Source organism: Mercenaria mercenaria, chromosome 16 (assembly GCF_021730395.1).
Source record: "Mercenaria mercenaria strain notata chromosome 16, MADL_Memer_1, whole genome shotgun sequence".
Lineage (NCBI taxonomy): Eukaryota > Metazoa > Mollusca > Bivalvia > Venerida > Veneridae > Mercenaria > Mercenaria mercenaria.
Genome location: NC_069376.1, coordinates 57,437,675 through 57,462,552, shown reverse-complemented (window position 1 = coordinate 57,462,552; position 24,878 = coordinate 57,437,675). Strand labels below are relative to the sequence as shown.

The 24,878-nt window shown below is 36.1% G+C and overlaps 2 protein-coding genes across 2 annotated transcripts in view; one reads left to right on the top strand and one right to left on the bottom strand.

Moving 5' to 3' along the window:
* The window catches only part of LOC123541152 (uncharacterized), a 68,411-nt gene that overhangs the window by 16,073 nt on the left and 27,460 nt on the right, over positions 1–24,878 (bottom strand). The window lies entirely within an intron of this gene.
* On the top strand, positions 19,433–23,820 carry LOC123540214 (uncharacterized). The gene is made up of 2 exons (XM_053525962.1): positions 19,433–21,062; positions 23,625–23,820. The coding sequence occupies exons 1-2, from the start codon at positions 19,912–19,914 to the stop codon at positions 23,818–23,820; spliced, it is 1,347 nt and encodes a 448-aa protein (XP_053381937.1). The 5' UTR covers positions 19,433–19,911.

Sequence of the window (24,878 nt, the reverse complement as noted above, 5' to 3'; positions counted from 1 at the left end):
CCACACGTGACCCACTTTCGAACATGACATAGATATCATCAAGGTGAACATTGAGACCAACTTCCATGAAGATCCATGAAAAATATGGCCTCTAGAGAAGTAATAAGGTCTTTCTACTTTTAGAGCTACTGACCTAGTTTTTGACCGCAAGTGACCGGTTTCGAATTTGACCTAGATATCATCAAAGTGAACATTCTGACCAATTTTCATGAAGATCCATTGAAAAATATGGCCTCTAGGGAGGTCACAAGGTTTTTCTATTTTTAGACCTACTGACCTAGTTTTAGGCCGCACGTGACCCAGTTTCGAACTTGAACTAGATATCATCAAGGGGAACATTCTGACCAATTTTCATAAAGATCCATTGAAAAATATGGCCTCTAGGGAGGTCACAAGGTTTTTCTATTTTTAGACCTACTGACCTAGTTTTGGACCGCACGTGACCCAGTTTCAAACTTGACCTAGATATCATCAAGATGAACATTCTGACCAACTTTCATAAAGATCCCATGAAAAATGTGACCTCTAGAGTGGCCACAAGCAAAAGTTTACAGACGGACGGACGCACGCACGAACGGACGGACGACGGATGCCACGCGATCACAAAAGCTCACCTTTTCACTTTGTGACTGGTGAGCGAAAAAAATGTTACGGTCTACGACAAACAGTTCACCCAAGAGGAACGACAAATACCATATGACTTAATATCAAACATTTAGAAATTCGACCACGTTATGATAAAAAGACCAAGAGGGCTATGATGGCCCTATATCGCTCACCTGTTATCATTGCACTTGAGGACAAGAAGGTCCTCAGAAAAAATATGTAAGTCCAAAGGACAGGAACAACAAAGGAAAGAAATTTAACCAAAAAGAAAAAAAAATTCTTACAAGGTACAGATATGTCAAAATACACCTAAAACGTGGAGATACCATCCATGTTGTACCACAGAAAAGTGGTCTCGGTTTTCCCCTACGGCCAATAATAAAAAAGTTACTAAAAATAAGCTATTTATATTAACGTAAAAGGGAAGTAATTAAAAAGAAAATTATTGTAAGTGAACAAAAGAAGGATCTGCCAAATAAATCTGTTGACATAAATGAAATTTCAGATCAGTATCTTCATTAGTTACGGAGATATACCCATTTTAATTTGAAATAAAGGGAGGTAATTTGACATAAAATCAGTCCATAGTTATCTACCCTGATTGACTCAGTCCAACTAATGATAATAATGAAATTCCAAATAAGTCCTATAGGACTTACTGATATAAATCCATTTTGACTACAATCAGGGGAGGTAATCAGATATAAAATAACTCTGGAACCTACGATTGGATCTGATTTGTCATGGAATCCAAGAATTATTGTTGTTGAAGATATTTTGGAAGTTTGTACCAAATAAAACCATAAATGAAGTCTCTATATGGCTGCAAAAGCCAAAATAGCCAATTTTGGACCTTTAAGGGGCCATAACTCTGGAACCCATGAAGGAATCTGGCCAGTTCAAGAAAGGTACCAAGATTTTGTGGTGATACAAGTTGTGTGCAAGTTTGGTTAAAATCAAATCATAAATGAAGTTGCTATTGTGCAGACAAGGTCAAAATAGCTAATTTTGGCCCTTTCAGGGGCCATAACTCTGGAACCCATTAGGGGATCTGGCCGGTTCAACAAAGGAACTGAGATCTTATGGCAACACAAGTTTTGTGCAAGTTTGATTAAATTCAAATCATAAATGAAGCTGCTATAGTGCAGACAAGGTCAAAATAGCTAATTCTGGCCCTTTCCGGGGCCATAACTCTGGAACCCATAATGGAATCTAGCCAGTTCAAGAAAGGAACCAAGATCTTATAGTGATACAAGTTGTGTGCAAGTTTGGTTAAAATCAAATCATAAATGAAGCTGCTATTGTGCAGACAAGGTCAAAATAGCTAATTGTGGCCCTTTCAGGGACCATAACTCTGGAACCCATAATGGGATCTGGCCAGTTCAAGAAAGGATCCAAGATCTTATGGTGATACAAGTTGTGTGCAAGTTTGGTAAAAATCAAATCATAAGTAAAGCTGCTATTGTGCAGACAAGGTCAAAATAGCTGATTTTGGCCCTTTCAGGAGCCATAACTTTCGAACCCATAATGGGATCTGGCCAGTTCAAGAAAGGAACCGAGATCTTATGGTGATACAAGTTGTGTGCAAGTTTGGTTAAAATAAAATCATAAACGAAACCACCATCGTGCAGACACGAAATTGTTGACGCACAGACGACGGACGACGGACGAAGGGTGATCACAAAAGCTCACCTTGTCACTATGTGACAGGTGAGCTAATAAAACATGGTATGCACCAAACTTAAAAATCAAATGCATATTACCATTCAAACACCGAATGCGTGAAAAGAATTCCCAACGATTTTAAAGCATCCATTTCCGGTACAGATGAACACAGAGATGTGCTAGACCATGCTGGTTTCTTATCACACTGACTTCTTTTGAGTTATACGCTAGCAAGTAACTGTTTGCTCATATGATATATGGTTCTACAATACTACATATAATATTACATGTGCATGTATATAAAGTTTTCTACATACTTATCAATATGAATCTCCATTGCCATTCACCGGTATGTTTGGAAGTTTAGCAGGTTTAAAGCAATCTTTATGTTCAAAAAGCAGTTTACATAGGTTTATTTCCATGCAGTGTATTAATTCATGGGCATATAGTATCTTAATATGATTCTTGTTTTGTAAGTGTCCTTACACATATCACTGTGTCAAAGGTGCTGTTCACTTCTGAGATGATGCATTTTACATTTTTAAGATGAAAGAGTATTATGTCCTGCCATTTATAGCTAAGACAAACTGAACAGATAACATTTTGATAATGATCATTATGTATTTCATCATGTCAAATAAGAACTAGAAGATGCGTTTGTGGATAAGCGCATGTCTCCCCCAATGCATAGTCGTATAGGCAAGAAGTCAAAAGGGGACAGGAGCAAAAGTCAAAGAGACACTGATGGATGGCTGCAATAGGGATCATCTACTTGGCATACCCAACCATCCCACTAAGTTTCAACCTTCTGGGCCTAGTGGTTCTCAATTTATGAATTGGAAATGGTTTTCCATGTTCAGGCCCCTGTGACCTTGACCTCTGATCGAGTGACCCCAGAATCAATACGGATCATCTACTCTGCATGTCCAATCATCCTATTAAGTTTCAACATTCAAAGATCTATGGTGAAGAGCTGCTTGAACGTGTAGATATCAAACAAAGTAATCAGACATTGTCTAAAGATTAAAGAAACATCTTTACTGAAGATGAATCGAAAAAAGTGTGTTACTTAGAGTTTCATTTTGAAAAAAACTAATCAGAAGGTACTGAATTATGAGGACAAGCTTAAAAACTTGAATAAAACTACAGATGCTTTTGAGAAAAGCGCATGTCTCACACAACTGCCTAATCATCTTGCGCATGCGCTTTCGTGCACCCAAAACGTAACCTATACTACTAATTTCAAATGCGCTTTCGTGAAGGAAAAACGCTCCCTATACTACTAATTAGTAGTATAGGGTGCGTTTGGCCTGCACGAAAGCGCATGCGCAATGAGGATTTTTCGCTAATTCAAGGGCCATAATTCCAAAGTGCCTGAGCCGATTTGGCTAGTTATCGAACTTGGCCGAGGTCTTATGGTCAGACACATTTTGTTCAAGTTTGGTGAAGATCGGGTGAGAAATGTTCGATTTAGAGTGCGGACAAGCTTTGTGACAGACAGACAGACATACAGACAGACACAGACAGGAGTAAATCAATATGTCTCCCACACCACTGTGTGGTGGGAGACATAATTCAAGTTTCCAAAGGAATAGCAGATAACTCTTTGAAAAAATGTGAAAAGGTCTTACAAACAAACCATTTTATTAAAGTAAATGACAAATTATCAATAATTAATTGATTTAGTGTCTAATTAGTGTCTAATTATACGAGGCTTTTTAATCTGAGTTACACCTGAATTTATATGACAAGTTTTAAGCTATTAGTACTTTTCTGTATGTCTATTTCATTTTAAAACATAATATTGTTTTTGTCAAAGAGGATTTTTTTAACAGTTTTTAGGGCTCTTCGTTTAGATAAAAACTCAACTTGGTAAAAGCTACACATGTGAATGTCAAAGAACAAACATTGACATGGTGCTTTGTAATTGAAATTGAGGTGACCTGTGATTAAACTGTCCCAATGATCACCTACACTAACGCAAAAAATGACAAATGATAAGGCAACAAAACTGATGGCCAATTGTTCCTACAGACTTCAATCTGACTTTAGAAGGAGTACGCTTTAGTGATACATTGTATATGGATGTCGATCTTCCGCAAAAAATGTTGTTTAATGGGGATGCAGCGGACTTCAAAATATTAAAGCAAAAGGTAGAAGGGTCTTAGTCTTAAAACAATCTGTGCTTTATACTTGAATATAAAATCTTGATTTGAGGAGATTCTCTACAGTCCAATTGTGAAGGACTATTCCCCATACAATACGAGCATCAAAATGAACAGGCAGTTCGTAGCTAGAAGAGTAGAAAGGGGACAAGAAAAACAACTGAACAATCCAGAAAAAAGTGATAAAATGCTTTTGTTTGAAACATTCTTTTATTCTATTTTCATAAAACATATTTTTCATCCATTATTGATGCCTGCATCCAGGACTTTTTGAAGAATATGCCTACAAGTACAAACACGCCAGCAAACACTCCTGTGCCACCAAAGACTCCTGAACCCCCTACTGACCCAAGAATGTGTTGAAAGCAGTGGCAGCAATATCAGTGATGATGACAGAGATGCTGCTGATCTAACACCTTTGGTAAATGTGCCTGCTATGGTACCAAGACAAATGCATAAAGACACATTGTCATGCAGATGAGAGGAGTGTAGAAAAGTAAAAAGAAAACTAGGACAGCTGAGGGAACAAGTGTGATCACTTTAGGCAATGAATATGAAACTCATGAGAAATAATAAGGGTATATTTTCTTCAAATTCAGTCATTTTTAATACTTTAATTACTTGAATATTATCAGATAGTATTATATTTTACAAGTTAATTATATGCTTCAAGTATCAAGATATAAATAAATATTAAAACAGCAAAATGTTGTGAAACAAACACATTATACACTTGTGCTATAACAAGAAATCAGAATGACTTGTCATGGGTTTACACTGTGTTCATATGTAGTGCTTACCCTTATGCGTTTTAGTTTCTGCATGCTTACTGTCATAATTTGCTGCAAATAATGCCACAGTTTCTTGGTTCTAGCTTAAGACATTAATTTTGTCATTAATTTTCTTGTTTGTCTTTACTGTTGTTTAGGGATAACCGTGATAACAGCGACTAATGGATGATCTACCTCCTGTTGATCTATGCCTCAAATTAGCTGTTGTGAATATTGCTTGACTTGTATTTAACAGATATGTTTTATTACTTCACCACCAAGAGATAAATTACTTCTAAAATACTGATGTAATGTAGGAAGTTTTTAACTGCATCACAGCTAGAAATCGTATGTTTTTCTGTTAAAAAAAATGGAAAATGCAGATTTTCTACATGTACAAGTACACAGCTGATGACTGTAAATTTATTCTCACATTGAACAGCATGATGACAGATGAATGAGTTCCTGTATGTCAGACCAATTGTTCACTATAAATGTTTTTTTCTTCATAATTAAATCACTTATCAAGTGTTCTACAATTGCTCGTCATGCTACTCTTCAGCAGACTGAGTTTTATTTATATAGTTAAGTTATCAAATTGATATATCTAAAGTCATTTAAGCAGGGTTTGCATTACATTTTGTATGCACATTTCTTATAATGCTTATATGAACAATTTATCAAGTCTGTTTTGTAATGCTTATATCATGTATATGAACATTTTTTTAAGTATGTTTTATAATGCTTATATGAACAGTTTATCAAAAGTATGTTTTGTAATGCTTATATGAACAATTTTTTAAGTATGTTTTATAATGCTTATATGAACAATTTATTATAAGTATGTGGCCATTGCGGAACATATTTAACTTCCGACATTCAAAATATCTTGAGGGTGTAACTTTTCATTCCAAAGCACTGTTTTCTGGATTTGACATTGAAGTTCATTATTTGGTGTAGGATGATTTTATTTTTCTAGTAGTGAGTTTCGAGTTAAAAAAGATGGTTTCAAGTTGACAAAAGTTGATTTTCGAGTTAAAAAATATAAAATGGCAAACATTCTTTTTTATTCAAAGCAAGTCAAGGTATGGCGAAATTGGTAATCAAACTTGATCAAAATGGAGATGAAATATTGACAAGGCAGTCTGAAAGACATCTATATCCCCCGCCACTATCATGGATTGTAAAACAGTTGATGGTATTGGGTGGAAGTACTGACGTTGTTCAGTATATTTTATAGACCGTATGACGACATCAATGAATTTGTTCTAAACAATACACTGAAAAATCACAGAAATAAGTTTAATATAAAAAGAAAATTCATTCAATGGGTTTAGAAGATACAGAGCGGACACAATATGGAAGGCTCAAACCTTTGACATTGAGCTGTGGCCTTGACCCGACATGACTGACTCCTGAGTCCAACACATCTTGATGAGGTGATCATTTGACGCAAATTTCATGAAAATCCTTGTAGGGGTTTAGGAGATACAGAGCAGACACAAAATGGAAGGCTCAAACATTCGACCTTGAGTTGTGACCTCGACCTTGAAACAACATGGCTGACTCATGAGTTCTGCACATCGTCTTGATAGGTGATCATTTGACCCAAGTTTCATGAAAATCCTTCAAGGGGTTTAAGTTATATAGAGCGGACACAATTGTTATGGACGCACGAACGGACGGAGACCATTCCTATAACCCCTATCACTCGTGGCGGGGATTAAAAATGAATACGTCTATTTTCAAACTGATGGATAACATGATAAAACAAGAGGTTTCAAGACAATAACTTTGTGGACATATCATCCGATCTCAAGGAAACTCATCTGGTTGGCAATGACGGATGCTGAAAGCGAAGTACTGAAAGTCATATAGTATTCTCGAAAAGTTTAAACGGAATGCTACAAGATTATAAAGAAGGACACCAATTACATATTTAATCCGACTGGATTTGTTTTCGCCAAAAACCATGCAAATTGGAAAAGTATTCAGCAAGTATTTGGGGTAAATGCTTTCGAGTAAATGTATCTCGTGAATTTCATTTAAAGCGAACTGTTCAATGACATAGCAAAACATTAGACCATGTTGTCGAAACCTTTATAAGTCTTGCTAATAATTTTTTGGACTCGTTAACGGTTTCGGGAGTTTGACAAATATTCAAATAAATTAAAGGAGTTTGTTTCTGATCATCCTATTCTGGAACATTGGTATAGTTGGTCAGTATCAACGCAAATCTCATATTTTCAAAGCATTTAAACCTGAAAATGAAGTTTGTCATGCCAAAATGCAAACAGTAGGGAGGCAAAAAATGTTGTTGTTAGAAGCTGCAAAAGAAGACGTGTGCTTGCTATAAGACAAAAAGCTGAGTTAAAACTGTTTTGAGACAGGGAGGAAATTGGTCTAGCCGAATAAAGAGACTGGGGAAAACACAGTTCAGGGATATTGGTCTAGCCAAATAAAGAGATGGGGGAAAACACAGTTCAGGGAAAGAAAGGCTGTATCATTTGCCAAAGAGTAAGATAATGGAATGCATATACTGCCTCCAAAGAAACAAATATATTACAAACACCGGCAAACACAAACCCCTTGAAAATAAAGCTACCTCTGATATATTGCATACATTTCATTTAGTATTTTTCCACCAAGTATTCCTCTTAAAAGTATGTTACAGCTGTGGTAAATCCTTTAAGACGGATATAAAACCCAGACAAACGATACGATACCCAAGCACTTTTGCTATCGCTCATATCGAAATAAACGAGGGGGGGGGGGAGGCACAAAAATCTCTAAATGATTGAATTAATTTCTCAAATCTTACAACCATGTTTTATCAAACGTTTATCAGCATCATAGTAATTCAGTGCATAATTTCCTGCTTTGTTTATATTACATATTTGAAATGATGAATAAAGCTTTTGTTTATTGGGCACAAAAAGAATTCCTCTTAAAAGTATGTTACAGCTGTGGTAAATCCTTTAAGACGGAAATAAAACCCAGTCAAACGATACGATACCCAAGCACTTTTGCTACCGCTCATATCGGAATAAACGAGGGGGGGGGGGGGGGGGGGGGGGAGGCACAAAAATCTCTAAATGATTGAATTAATTTCTCAAATCTTACAACCATGTTTTATCAAACGTTTATCAGCATCAAAGTAATTCAGTGCATAATTTCCTGCTTTGTTTATATTGCATATTTGAAATGATGCATAAAGCTTTTGTTTATTGGGCACAAAAAATACATTTCAATTAATATTAAGAATAAAGTGTGGTTATCACGATGTGTATTGCATTGCTAACAGTATCATAGCTTTTTTATTGTGACTGGATATTTTGATATTCTAGCCAAAAGATACCAAGCTATACATGTAGTAAAATTGGTACATTTTAAAACTAGAACAAGAGCTGTCACTATTGGTGACAAATGCCCCCGAAGCAGGCCCAAGTATGCCACAGTTGTATGCGCAAAAAAAAATCAAATATCATTGTGTGACCTTGACCTAAGAGAGCTGGGTCATAAGCATGACACATCTTCTCAATATGGTTAACATTAAACATTATGTCATTTTTTTAATTATATAATATTTTTTTCATACGTAATCTTGTTATCTTAACAAACATGTGACAGTGAATAGTTTGAGCAATTATTTTAAAAGGGAATCACATTGAGAAAAGACGTTGAAAGCAAAGAAACTGCTACAACGAACTCTACTGTTGCTAATTCTACAATCAACACCGCTGCTGCTATCAAAGAAGGGACAACTGGTAATGAAAAGACGACATATTCCAGAGATAAACCATACTGAAAAACTCAAAGACAGCTTTTAAAATATGGAGACAGAATGCATCATGTGCACTAGTGATTATGTAACACTACTGAAACGAAATGGCTATATTAACGAGTGTTTTAAATCAATAAAACTTTATAAACGCTGCTCCTGCAAGAAATACTTTTATTACGATAGACTCTTATTTAAATAGGCACTGAAGATAGAGTGAATTGTATATATTATTGTCATCCTTTAAATAGAGTGCAAGGTCATAGGTGGTTCAGAAAATTTATACAACAATAATTATTGTTTTGTATTGTTGTTGTCGTTTTCTTGTCACAGTCAGGGTACAAAACAACAACAAATATAATCTTTTAGTCAATAAACAAAAAAATGACTAATGTCTTTTTTCAAAGACGAAACCAAAAGATTTTGTTGCATATGTAGAAAAAGACAATGGACACATATTGTAACATGTATATTTCACCCTAATAACACTATTCCAAATAGAATTATTGTAGTAAGGTTATGTTTAATTTGTGATTCTAACGTGTTTGATGTATTGATGTGTAGGGAATCTAAAGTTGTTTTTTTTTATTATATATGAACAGTTTATTCATTTCTTCATATCAGTTGTTATATGTTTTGATAACATCACTTCGCTGTGTTGTGAGGCCATTTAATAAGAATGAGAAATCGGGCGATAGCAAGGACTCGTCAAACGCTTGAAAGCGTTTAGCTGACTCAAAAATGGATAATAGTGAGAAAATATTAACTTGTGATGGGAACAGGTTACAGGAAAGTGAGGAAACATTTACTTGTGACAAATACATTACAGGACTGTCCCTTCACACATAACAGCTTTAATGAAAGAAGAGACTGTAGTTTTTGCTCTGGCTCATGTTGTTCATCCATGAGTCCTATCAGAGGTGATATTTTTGACATTGTAAAACAAAGAAATTTTGAAAAGGAGTTAGAAGACGAACAGAACAAACTACTTGAAATGGATGTGTCACAATCATTAGATGCGGATATGAGTTACATACTCGATTTAGAAACTCCACCTGCGCAGACAGAAGGGGGATCCACAGACATTTTGAATGAATGCTTTCCAATGACTGTTTTAAGTATAAAATTCAAGAAGCGGGTAGTGAAATATGTGAGGTAGAACATTTAAATCAAATGGGAATGTTAATGTGTAAAATCTGTAGTGCGAAAGTGTATCAAACATGGAGAAAATGCTATGAACATGATGAGGACACGTCTTTCACATTCCCAACGATTAAACAAGAGGACCATGATGGTCCTGAATCGCTCACCTATCCCCACATGACCCACTGTTTAACTGAGTATGACGTCCTTATTTCTATTATTTGACATAGTAACCTAGTTTTTGAGCACATGTGACCTAGATATCATCAAGATAAAAATTCTGACCAATTTTCATGAAGATCCATTGAAAAATATGACCTCAGGAGAGGTCACAAGGTTTTTCTATTATTTGACCTAATGACCTAGTTTTAAAAGGCATGTGACCCACTTTTAAACTTAATCTAGATATCATCAAGGTGAACATTCTCACCAATTTTCATGAAGATCTCGTGAAAAATATGGCCTCTAGAGAGGTCACAAGGTTTTTCTATTTTTAGACCTACTGACCTAGTTTTTGATCGCACGTGACCAAGTTTCGAGCTTGACCTAGATATCATCAAGATGAACATTCTGACCAATTTTCATGAAGATCCATTGAGAAATATGGCCTCTAGAGAGGTCACAAGGTTTTTCTATTTTTAAACCTACTGACCTAGTTTTTGACACCAGGTGACCTAGTTTCGAACTTGACCTAGATATCATCAAGGTGAACATTCTGACCAATATTCATGAAGATCTCATGAAAAATATGGCCTCTAGGGAGGTCACAAGGTTTTTCTATTTTTAGATCTACTGACCTTGTTTTTGACCGCACGTGACCCAGTTTCTAACTTGGCCTAGATATCATCAAGATGAACATTCTAAACAATTTTCATGAAGATCCATTGAGAAATATGGCCTCTAGAGAGGTCACAAGGTTTTTCTATTTTGAGACCTACTTACCTAGTTTTTGAACCAACGTGACCCAGTTTCGAACTTGACCTAGATATCATCAAGGTGAACATTCTGACCAATTTTCATGAAGATCTCATGAAAAATATGGCCTCTACAGAGGTCACAAGGTTTTTCTATTTTTAGACCTACTGACCTTGTTTTTGACCGCACGTGACCCAGTTTCGAACTTGACCTAGATATCATCAAGATGAACATTCTGACCAACTTTCATAAAGATCTCATGAAAAATGAGAGTGGTCTAGAGTGGTCAAAAGCAAAAGTTTACGCACGGACGACGGACGCCACGCGATCACAAAAGCTCACCTTGTCACTTTGTGACAGGTGAGCTAAAAACGAAAAAAGGAACAACAAAAAAGGAAGGAGGAAGAAGAAGAAATAGATGTAAAATGCTTTCTTTATTCAAACATTTAGCTGAAAAGGTACCATTTTATGTCTTGCGAAATGTAATGGAAGCCTGACGTGGGTGTGTAAGCAAAAAGCGAGGCAAACATTTGAAATAGGTCTAAAAAAACTTAATTTCTATTTTTACACCTCTTAAAATACGACTGTAAGAACTTCATATTCTTATTTCAACGTGAAACTTTCATCAGAGAGCAATGAATGTTTCCGATAGAGTCGCTCTTACAAGTACTTGTTGTAAGAATTACATATGATCCAGAATTCACTGTCCAGGAATTTCAGTTATATCTTGAATAAATCGTTTTTTCTGTTATTTGACTTGTTGTATATGCTAATGTTCATGTGGCATTTAAACAGGCAGTAAAACATTATAATATTGCATTATGTGTTAAAACTTTTTTTCCACAGCTTATTCTGCCAGTAATGATTCTATGCCATAAATATGGACATTGTTTTACACAAATTCTGCAGCTTGTAATCAAGTTGGCTTCATGCATAGCCAAGTATGCAAATCATGCAAATGTGGGTGCATATACATAAAAAGATGAATCTGCTATTATATTACCACTGTTTTATGTGGTAAGTAATCTTGCAGAATAAACTATCATAATATGAATTATCCATTTACGGACGTAACTATTGGAGTCCAAAATGTTACGTCTGTGACTGCATTGACTATCACTGAAAGTTTATTGACTGACTGGCAATACAGGTACTGTTTGGAAGCTTGAATCGATTGTAATCGTTATAACATGAAATTGACTGAAGTTGTTTATTCAGTCTCGCGATATTTTTGGGAGTCTTGATACAACTCGATTAGCGTCCCTCATTGCTACGTCAAGAATTTCTGTAAATCGCCGTCTCAGGAACATTATTCTAACTCGATTGAAGCAACAAACAAACGCACCGGAAAAAGCGTTCCACACATACTTCGATGACGTAGCACACATTTGTTAACTGCAGAAATACGCTTACGGAGAGCATGGTGTAAAGAATGATGCTGCCGCTATGTTGAGTTACGTCGCAACTCGTAAGTTTTTCGATGAAATTCAGTGTTTTTAGCGACTGTAGAAGAAGTTCTGCATCACAAAACATATATTAAACAAACATCATGCAAAACAATTCTCGTAAAGAGTTTTAAAAATTGTACAAACAAAATAAAACCAGTGTAACAGGGATCGATAATTGTCCGAGTTACGTCTTTTTGCAAAATGCATGCGGCTTGTTGTTGCTGTTATTTATTGTGATATATACACGTGATAAAACGTAATATTCTTGAATGATTTATGAAAACCTATCACCCTAATTGTTACCATTTATTGATGTTATTGCTGCTTTGCACATTTGAGAAAAGACGTATCTTTGACTACTAATGTTATGAATTCCATGCGTATCTTTGTTACATCAGTGATATAATTTGACATGTATTTTATTTGAGGGACTGTCATCAAAAAATAACAATGAAACGGGTTTAATTGTAGAGATTATAGTTCAGTAGGGTCAGTATAAGAGCTTAACAAACAATCTCCATTGTATTTTCAAATAAATATTACAAGGATGTAACTTGACACAAAATGAAGTGTCTTTGTTACACTTTTATGTTGCTTTTGGTGTCCAAATTACGTCATTGTCACAATAAGAGGTATTTCTACTATGTATAGCTTAAACCAAATTTCTAACAGGACAAAACTAAAGTTGGTAATGTATATGGGGGCTTTACCCAAATCATCAGTGTTAAACATGCATTATAAAATAGACACTTTACTATTATTATCATGATGTAACTTGGTTGCCGAAAATTGTGTCCAAGTTACGCTAAAAGTGAAGGCACAGGCGTCTATGTTACATCTTATATGCAGACTGAATTGATTGATTTTTAAAACAAAGTCAATTTAGTGTAAGTATGCCTTTAAAAGACTCCTTGTAAAGGTTGCGACCTTGTGATTTTTGTTTGGCCTACATGACATATAAACTACATAACATAGTCAACATTTTTTACAAAGATGTAACATTGACACTACATTTTGTGTCTCTGTTACTCTATTATTTTGTATTTGGTGTCCACATTACGTCACAGTTGACAGTGACAAGTATTGTTCCACCCTGTAGTACAAACCTTGACAGAATGACAGAACATAACTTTTCAAGGTATTGGAAGCATTCTCTTATGACTATTGCAAACAAGATGTGAAATAGAGGACATCTTTATATCATTATTATGATGATGTTACTTGACTCCAAAATTGGTGTCCATGTTACTCTAACAGTATAAGTACTGGTGTCAATGTTACATCTTGTATGCAGACTGAATGGTATTATTTTTTCTTAATTTTAAATTAATAAAATTCTATCTTTTTAAGGTTCCTTTTGAAAGTGTTGATTGACTTATTTTTGTTCGGTAGACATACCTTATCGACATCAAATAGTATTTCATCACCAACAACTCAGATGTAACAATGACACAACTTCTTGTGTCTATGTTACTGTCAATTGTAAATATTGGGGTCAATATTACATCTCAAATATAAATTGAAACGCATGTACATGGAATTGCATAACAATATTTTGTATTTATTTTCAAAATTGCCTGCAGAAGATATTGTAGATAGAAAGTGTATTAAAGGCTTCAGTTTTATTAAATGCCATTGTTATATATTTGCATTATAGATGTAACACTGACTCTGGAAATTGTCTCAAAATTGGTGTCTCCATGACATCTTTAAACAGTGCTCTGTGTTTTAATTTGGAGTGTACAAAACTAGTTTAAAATAGATTATGAAAACACAAAATGGCCTCGCAGCAATTGCAACCACATACATATAATGTAACTAGAATTTCAATACTCTGGTTGAGTGTTTACTGTTGAGACCTAACGTTGACACCATTAAATGTATTTCATGATGTTGTGAATAATTGCGATGCTAGCCTGATGTATAATGAAATTCTCAAGGCTATAGTCAAAAATAAATAATAGCTACACCATGAGCATCTTACCTCAGACTTGTATAATTACAGCGATCTGTCTGATATTTGTAAACAAATTTTGCGGAGAAATTATACTGGAGTCCCTATATTGGCTGGTCCGTCCGTCCACTGTTCTTACCTTTTGAAAGGAAGGGCTTATTATCGAGTTCATTTCTGGTACAAAGTAAAATGATAAAAAGATACAGCCGGAAGATGAATGATTTTGTTTCACTAATTAATGCCAGTGGTCATGGCCTCCTTTACGACTTTAATGTTTGTCCTTTTCAGTAACTCTTGACAGGATGAATGGATTGAATTCATTTTTAATAGACAGGTGCATAATTATAAAATTAAGTAACTCTAGAAAGGATGAAGGGATTGAATTCATTCTTGATAGACAGGTGCATAATGATAAATTGCAGGCCCAGTTCGATTTCTGCTACAATCCACCAGTTTTTGTCCAATCGGTAAGTTAGAAAATGAATGGATTGATTTTTTTTTCAAACTTTTCAAAAATGATATGGAATGAAAAGCTAAAACAAAAGACTTAACATACTCGTTTCTTTTTCAGGACGCTGCATTTAGTGTAACATGATGAATGAATCCAAGTCACAGAAATCAGTGTAACATGATGAATGAACCCCAGTCACAGAGATCACGTGGGTTTTGATAAGTTAAACAAAATATATAAATGTATAATGAGAACTATATATTAACCCTTAAAATGCTGAAACTGAACTAACAGCATTTGCAAACAGCTTGGAATCAGACCAGACGCACATTTAATCAGTGTCTAGTCACCATTTTACCAGCATGCAAAGGGTTTACATTGCATGTCCGCCATCCGAAATGTTGCCAAGTATTACGTGGCAGCAATGGCAGTCTGTCAACTTGGACACTTCATTTCAGAATGATCAAGTTCTCTTGGATCTAGATTACTTACATACCCAAAAGTTATAGTGGATAAATTACAAAGGCCCTCAAGTTAAAGTTTGAACAAACAAAATGTAAGCTCTCTCAGATAAAGCGCATGATCACTGTTGCTATATAACTTATTTAGCTAAAACAAAAGGTTTAACATACTCATTCCTTTTTCAGGACAGTGCATTTGTGTAACAGAACGAATGAATCAAAGTCACAGACATCAGAGTGTAACATGATGAATGAACCCAAGTCACAGAAATCACAGTGTAACATAATGAATGAGCCCCAGTCACAGAGATCACGGTATATATGGGTTTTGATAAGTTAAACAAAATGCATTAATATATAATGAAAACTATATAATAACCCTTACAATGATGGAACCGAAATTACAGCCTTTGCAAACAGCTTGGAACCAGACCAAACATGGATTAACTCGGGGTCTTGTCAGGTTCCAGGCTGACATCATGCGTATAGTGATCACTTTGGCATCATCTGTTTGTCAATTTGCCTGCCTTGTAACTTTGGACCACACATTAAAATTTAATTTTTATCATAATACATGCATGTTAAGTTGTACTCAATACCTCGTGTATCATAATTAAACATATATATATAATGTATAAGAGATGACGGTGCTCATGGATTACTAGTTTTCTTTTGATAATTTTAGGTATTCCTTAAGAGTTAACCTCAGACCTGCGCAGAAAGAAGAGAAGTTTACAGCTCGCACCAAGCTGTCACAAAAAGACCGCTATCAAGCATTCAGGAAGAAACTTTTCCAAGACAAAAATCGATATGAAGAGTTCAAGAGAAAAGACAGTTTAGACAAGCGAAGGTATCGCAAGTCATTAACTGATGAACAGCACAATATACAATGAAAAAACTAAACTAAGAATGCGAGCATATAGACAGCGTCAAAAAGAAAAAGGTATTGTGGAAAAGCCCACAACTAGACAAAAAACAAGAGCTGTCGGAGGACAGCAACGCTCGACTATTCAACAGCCTTGTCAATTGAATGAATACAAGTTGAAAAAGGGGCATAATTTTGTAAAATGCAAAGTAGAGGTATTGAACCTCTGTACTGCATGTCATATCATGACAGTGAACAAGTGTGTGAAGTTTCAATCCTTTCCAATTTGTGGATACTGAGATACCAGCTTACATACAAAAACTTAACAAAAAAGTGCTAAGTCAAAGGGGCATAATTTTGTAAAAATGCCAAGTAGAGTTATGGGACCTTCACAGTGCATGTTAGATCATGACAGTGAACAAGTGTGTGAAGTTTCAATCCATTCCAATTAGTGGATACTGAGATATCAGATTACATACAAAAATTTAACCAAAAACTGCTAAGTCGAAAAAGGGGCATAATTTTGAATTAAAAGAGAGTAGAGTTATGGGACTTGCTTAGTGCATGTCAGATCATGATAGTGAACAAGTATGTGAAGTTTCAATCCATTCCCATTAGTAACTACTGAGATACCAGCTTACATACAAAACCTTAACCAAAAATTTCTAAGTCGAAAAAGGGGCATAATTTTGTAAAAAGCAAAATAGAGTTATGGAACCTGTGCAATGTAGATCAGTTCATCACAGTGAATAAGTGTGTGAAGTTTCAATCCATTCCCACAAGTGGTTACTGAGTTACCAGCTTACATACAAAACCTTAACCAAAAATTTCTAAGTCGAAAAAGGGGCATAATTTTGTAAAAAAGCAAAATAGAGTTATAGAACCTGTGCAATGTAAGTCAGTTTGTCACAGTCAATAAGTGTGTGAAGTTTCAATCCATTCCCACAAGTGGTTACTGAGATACCAGCTTACATACAAAACCTTAACCAAAATCGGGACGCGGACGCGGACGCAGACGCCGACGCCGACGCCGACGCATGGGCGAGTGCAATAGCTCACTATTCTATGAATAGTCGAGCTAATAATGAAATTAAGGGATTACTGGAGAAAAAATAAGCAAGAACAAAGGAGCCATATGACAGACGAAGACAGGAGGTCTATGAATGAAAAGAGGCGGGCAAAGAACAGATCCAGGAGAAAGCTTTTTGAAGAAGCAAAATCAAATGAACCTTCAACCCCAGTTCAAAACAGAAGGTATTTGCCTAAAACAGCGGAAAAGTTTGCAGACACTATCGAAAATGCTGTTAAAAATTCAACCCCAAGACGGAGGAAGTTATTAATGAGAAAGGGGCTTGTTCTGTCACCTGAAGAGAGGTCTGAAAGAGATATTGAATGCAAAGTTGTGTCGAGAGTTAAACATGCTCTTCAAGAGCTGAAGAAAAAACATTGCAAAGAAGGGAGAAAACAGTACCAACAATTCACACGGAACCTTGTTGGAAAATACACAGCAGAACACTCTATGAGAAGGGCTTTAGGTATAAAGTGGGAATACTGGCAAAGAGTATCAGCTCTAGAAAACGATAGTGAAACTGAACAGTTGAAAAGGTCTGATGCTTTCTCAGAAAGCAAAGTAGAGAATATACAAACATGTTATCAGTATGAATCTGTAACCCTTCCAACCAAAAAAGCTGTCAGCAATAAGAGTTTGAATCAGAAAAAGGTCTTGACTGAAACAATTCAGCAAATTCACAAACGTTTTCTAAATGAAAATCCAGATTTGAAAGTGAGTCTAAGTCAATTTAGGAAACTCCGCCCGAAAGAAGTTTTGACTGTGAAGCATCTAAAGTTTATGTCATGTTTGTGCGAATATTGCTTGAACGCACAATTCAAAATTGATTCCATAAACCAAGCTATGAAATACCACAAAATTGACCTTGAAATAGAAAGCAAGTATCATGCAGTAGCCATTACATTGTGCGACAAACTCACCGGCAATAGTGAAAGATCGTGTCTTGAAAGAAAATGTGAGGAATGTGGACAAGCAAGCTAAAAACTTTTTCTAAATCCTCTCATTCAAGCCGTGATAGTAAGGAACATACTTGGAAAAATGGAAACTGGGCTTGGTTAGGACTGCAAGTAAATCAGTTAAACGTCAGATATTAGTTGAAGAAAAAGGAAGCCTGAGTGCATTAACTGATGAACTGCTTGAGTGCTTGGAAATGCTTGCTCTTCACTTGTTTACCGCCAGGTGGCTATACAAACAGTTCAATGATATTTCAAAGAATGTCCCTGAAAATGTGGTTGTTACCATAGCAGATTTCTCCGAGAACTACCACTGTGTCAGCTTACTAAATTTATAGCCAGGTATCTGTTTTCCCCATGACCGCTTATTACAAATGTCCAGACTGTGAAGATGTTGTGCAGGAATCTGCAGTTTTCATCTCAGATGATTTGAATCATGACGCAATGGCAGTTAACCTCTTTTCGAAGCTCATGTTTGAGCAATCTGACTAAAGTACTTGACCTTCTAAACGAAGATCTGAGAACGACCCATTCACATTCGTCTTATGTATATTTTGGATTTCCAGTATTGCTATTTTTATTTTATCCAATCAGACGACATGTTCGAATGTCAAAGAGTAAGAAAAATGTGCAGTTATTCCAGGGCTCGAACCCAGGACCCCTCGCTTATAAAGCAAGTGGCCTACCGACTGAGCTAACCGGCTATCTGATACATTATGACATAACAATTGTAAATATCAAAAGTCAAGGCTACAGGTAGATTTGCAAGATGTTGTAAGTTAGGCTCTGATTGGCTAGCGAAAGGGTCGTCAGAACGAGGCAATGAATAGGTCGTTTTCAGATCCTATGCGTAGCGTAATAGGATATGTACTTTAGTCAAATTGATGTTTGAGCACATATCAAGTCACGTCAAGTTTGAACAAGAGATACAATTTTCTGACGGGTGTGCAGCTCAGTTTAAGTCAAAAGTTCCTTTTTTCCATGTAGTTGAGACTATTACACATAAAATGGAGAGAGCTTTTTTTTGATCACGACACGGTAAATCACCTTGTGATGCGTTAGGTGGCTTTATTAAGAAACAAGCGGAAACTCACGTCAGAAGCAGAAAGGGAACAATACAGTCCGCCAAAGCATTATACAACTTCTGCAATGAAAATCTTACACTGCACACAAACGAGAAATGTGAACACAAGAAGCGAGTTTTCTTCTATGTGGATGAGGTCCAGAGAAGCCAATTACCAAAAGATTTGAAGACATTGAAAGGGACTCGCCAGGTCCACCATGTCAGAAGAGTTGCGCCGGGAGTAGTACAAAGTAGGTTTTTAAGTTGCTTTTGCAAAGTTTGTTTAGGGGCGGAAGAGGGAAAGTGTTACAATGAGTCACATGTTGGTGAATGGGAATATCACAGCCTTGTCAAACAGAGTATGGAGCCTGGTACCTCTTTGAAACAAAAGAAGACTGGCAAGGGGAAATGCAAAACCAATAAATCAGGGTCAGAAGACTTCAACAAATTTGGTCCACTCCCAGATTATGAAACAAGAAACTTTGTCAACACCTCCAAGTCTGTTGATATGACTGTGGCAGTTGGTTAGCCTTGCCAATATATTGTCTCGTCCCGTTGTATCTGTTTATCCAACTTATGGAAGTCACACAGTAAGGAATGACATGCATCGCGTGTTTCATCCATTCGAAGAACAGGATTGTGACAAAGAGCCAAGAGTTCATATCATATGGACAAACATACATGGAAAAATTGTTCCTGAAAAAGACTTTTCAGTTAATCATTTTGTTGCACTGATGCCACTTGACATTAAGTCAGATGCAGATATTGACATTTCTTTTGATTCTGATTTAATGGATGCAGAAGATACCTCCATTAGTGACAGTGTGTGGAATTTAACGCAGTGTCTTGACTTACTGTCATCACCGTTGAAAACTGAGACTCCAGTCTTTGGTCCTAGAGAGTCACCAGTGCTCAACTCCAGCATGTCACCAGTTCTTGAACAAAGCAAATTGCCACATCTCGAATTCAATAAGTCATCAGTTCTCGAACCCAGAGAGTCAACACTTATTGAACCAAGCAAGTCAATGTCACCAGTTTTTGACCCCAGCGTGCCGCCAGTTATCGAACCTATCAAGGCATCGATTCTCAAACCTAGTGACTCCCCAGTTCATAAACCTAGACATTCGCCTGTGTTCGAACGTAGCAAGTCACCAATTCTTGAACCCATGGAACCACCAGGTTTTGGACAAAGTAATTCCCAAGGTGTTGAACAGCGTGCGTCACCAGTTGACAGATCCAGTAAATCGCCAGTTTTTGAACATGACGAGTCACCAGTTCACAAATCCATGGTATCACCAGTTCTTCACACCAGTGAGTCACCAAGTATTGAACAAACTGAGTCACCAGTTATCAGACCTAGCAGGTCACCAGTTCTTGAGCACAGTCACCAGTACCCAAACACAGCAAAGAACGAGTTGTCAGATCCATTGGTACACAAGCTCCCGAACCCAGGGAATCATCTTGAATACAATCAGTCACCAGTGCTCGAACCAAGCAAGTCACCAATTCTTGAACCAAGCAAGTCGAAGTCACCAGATTTTGACCCTAGTGTGTTGCCAGTCACTGAACCTATAAAGTCACCGATTCTCAAATCAAGTAACGCACCAGTTCATGAACATAGACAGTCGCCTGCTCTTGAACGTAACAAGTCACCACTTTTTGAACCCAGGAAACAACGAGGTTTTGAACCCATTGAGTGTCCAGTTCCCAAACCAAGCAAGTCAACAGAGCTTGAGCAAAGCCCAGATCCAGGGTTAGTTCAGAAGATTGCTTAGTCGTAATGATTCAAGGTTAAAGTTCTTTGGTAATAATTGTTATTGCTTGGGTCTCAAGGTTTTTGTTTATTTGTCACAATTTTGAGACTTGTCATGATACTAGGTCATTAGATCAATTATGAGGTAAACCTTGTTTTTCTAGAGGAGCTTTTATGATCACCCTGTGTCTTGCATAAAGAATTGAACTATTGACACTAAATGTCACAAAGGTCACAATTTTGATGTAGGTCATCTTGCCCAGGAAAGGTGCATAAGCTGACCACCGTGATATCACTGGAAATATATTGTTGAAAGCAGCGTAAATCCTAATTTAAACAAACAAGAGTATGAAAACGAATGTTTATTTAATGAGTATCCCCTTTGGTTTCCAGTTCTTTTTACATGGAAGTGTGAAGACACATTTGGAAAATACATTCATGAATATATTTTAGAAAGTTTAAATTGCTTTTATTTAGGTACAGGATTGGTGATTTTCTTATTGCCAGCTGTGGAAAAGTGAATATACCTTGTTTTGTAAGTGCCAGGTTGCAGTTGCCAAATTCTTTCTTGTTGATGTTTTACTCTTCAGTAGTTATTGCTTGTTAATTTATGAAAGTTAACCCGCACCATGCTGGATAAACAGTCGTCTGCTTGAATTGTCATCTGCTTCACTTAAAATTTCTATCAAAAACTTTGAGAAAATATCGACTGAGAGGCAAACCTGACCAGAAGAGTAACTTGGCTTCTGGTCTGGTTCCAAGCTGTTATGCAAAGACCTAGCAATCAGTTCCAGCATGCATGGTTAGGATTAATTTACTTTACTGCTGTTATTTTACCTTTCACCATTTATTGTTTGTTACTTTGTTCTTTTTGATAATTATATTTTTAAATTTATGGTTTTCCTTCATTTGAAAAGGTGTTGGCTAGCTAACCACTGCCTATGATTTTGAGGTCACAGGTTAGATCCACAGTTTGTGATATTTATTTTCTGAAGGTTGTTCATATGTTGAAACATTTTTGAATGTTAAGGCTTGGTTCCTGATCTTTAGCAGTCACCATTTACTGAAAATACTGTCGAATGATACCCTGATGAAACAAGAGCACCACCTTGCGGGTGCTGACGCTCATCTGATTTTTTTTTGTATAATAGAAATATTGTCCTACCCATGATTTTCTAAGTCTAAAAAGGGCCATCACTCTTGCAAAAAGCAGGAGAGAGTTATGTTTCTTGATGTACAGTGTCCACTTATGATGGTGAAAAACTGTTGCAAGTTTTAAAGCAATAGCTTTGATAGTTTATAAGAAAAGTTGACTTAAACATAATATTCAACCAAGAAAATGATTTTTCTAAGTCCAAAAGGGGCAATAATTATTGCAAAAAGCAGGATGGAGTTATGTTGGTTGCTGTACAGGGTCAGCTTATGATGGTGAACAAGAGTTGCAAGTTTTAAAGCAATAGCTTTGATAGTTTAAGAGAAAAAGTTGACCTAAACATAAAACTTAACCAAGAAATCTGATATTTTCTAAGTCCAAAAGGGGCCATAAATCTTGCAAAAAGCAGGATGGAGTTATGTTTCTTGCTGTACAGGGTCGCTTATGATGGTGAACAAGTGTTGCAAGTTTTAAAGGAATAGCTTTGATAGTTTAGGATAAAAGCTGACCTAAACATAAAACTTAACCAAGAAAACTGATTTTCTAAGTCCAAAAGGGGTAATAATTCTTGCAAAAAGCAAGATGGAGTTATGTTTCTTGATGTACAGGGTCTGCTTATGATGGTGAACAAGTATTCCAAGTTTCAAAGCAAAAGCTTTGATAGTTTAGGAAAAAAGCTGACCTAAACATAAAACTTAACCAAGAAAACTGATTTTCTAAGTCCAAAAGGGGTAATAATTCTTGCAAAAAGCAAGATGGAGGTATGTTTCTTGCTATACAGGGTCAGCTTATGATGGTGAACAAGTATTCCAAGTTTCAAAGCAATAGCTTTGATAGTTTAGGAGAAAAGCTGACCTAAACATAAAACTTAACCAGGCAACGCCGACGCAGACGCCGACGCCGACAACCGCTCAAGTGATGACAATAACTCATCATTTTTTTCAAAAAATCAGATGAGCTAAAAAGAGAACCATGATGGTCCTATTATGCTCACCAGACAGCAATCAGATTGTGCAATTTTAATACTTTTCTTTTAACATTTGATTGCATGTCTTATTTACAGACTTATTCATATTTTCCAGACAATAAAATCTCCCCTTCTGCCCCTCACACACCAACCCACTCTTCTCCCAACTTTATGGGGCCCAATCCTGGCAAGTTTTGCATGAAATTTCTATGTCAGTTCATGGTGCACAATAATTCATAACCATATCCTTCTAAAGCAAAGAAAACAACTTAAGATAGCAAGTTTTTCTTTTAATTCAGACTGTGCGGGAGAAGTGATCGAGGAGGCAATACTGGCTATGACCCTTGGCTTAAGCAGTAATCACTTTCAGAAGTTGTGTGACAACATTCAGATGTTATCTCTCATTACAAATATTTCTTACATGTTGTTTTACTAATTTCAGATTGTGCAGACTCCATCTGGTATGCAGCCACTGCCAGAAGTTGGGGTTTGGGTGCAGTACCTTAAGAAAGTTCGTGCCTCCCTGTGGTCCATCCAGGAAAAAGCATTCTTTTTGGAATTCCATCACATTTGTAGGCGTATTGAGCCACCATCAGTTAAAGTCATGGGACACGTGTATATTACGATATAAAATTTAAATAAATGAAAATCTCATATAAACATACATCTACTGATGTAAACGATCAAAACTGCTAATAACGTGAAACAAATCTTAAAGCAATTTGGCAGTTTGTTTTGTTCATGTTCCAATCGTTTCACTTTATGTTTTTCATAACTGACTAGTTACATGGTTTGGTTATGTTATATTGCTTGTCTGCAAAGACTGAAATTGTCGAGACTGCAATTTACATTTTGACACATGTTTATGGAATAAAATCTTTAAAACCTATATCACAGTGTGTTGTCCTAGATGATCAGCTATGACTTGACACAAATAATGTCTGTATATAAATCAGTTATTACAATTGTATCTATTCTACACAACAGGGTGATGAAGAATATCGAGTCCAACTTTCAGACTCGACATTAAGCATGCTTGGAAATTTTCGTCTGCTAGAAATGCTGCCTGCTAATTTTGCAAAGTTATTCCATTTTGCTCCAAAAAAATGGGAAGAAATATTATCAGAGTAGCAAACAGCTTGAAACCTTACCAGATGCCGATTTAATCAGCATCTGGTCTGGATCCAAGCTGTTTGCAAAGCTTGTTAAATTTGTCTACAGCATGAAAAGAGTATAGTACCTTATATAATGCAAGATACAGCCAGCACAAAATCCGCTAATCGGATAATAATCTACTAAGTAATTTTAATGTATGCTGCTAATTTAGTATTAATGATGATATACATTGAAGATCCACTGAAAATATAGCCAAGGTCCCAAGCTAGAGTGTTAACCACTTGCCACGAATTCTTGTCAAAGTAATAAGAACGAAGCTGTTACTAGAAAATGAATGTAGTTTCCTGCTCCTAACCTGAACCCCCAGGTCTTGTTGAAAAAGTACTTAAAACAACTAATTCTTGTGTGTTCATAACACATAATCTGTCAATAACTAAGTTTGTTACTGACAAAGCCTTATTAAGAAATATAAAAAAAATTCTAATATCTAAAACAATTCTCTTTTAGTTCTGTTGTCATACCACCTGGAGGTCAGTTCCTTAATTTATTTATTTATTTTGTTAGGTTTAACGTCGCACCG

Excerpts from the sequence above, each read along its gene's own strand:
- LOC123540214 (XM_053525962.1), top strand. The coding sequence starts at position 19,912 with ATGCATCGCGTGTTTCATCCATTCGAAGAACAGGATTGTGACAAAGAG. Across the intron at positions 21,063-23,624 it reads GAGCAAAGCCCAGATCCAGG|ATTGTGCAGACTCCATCTGG; the intron begins GTTAGTTCAGAA and ends TACTAATTTCAG.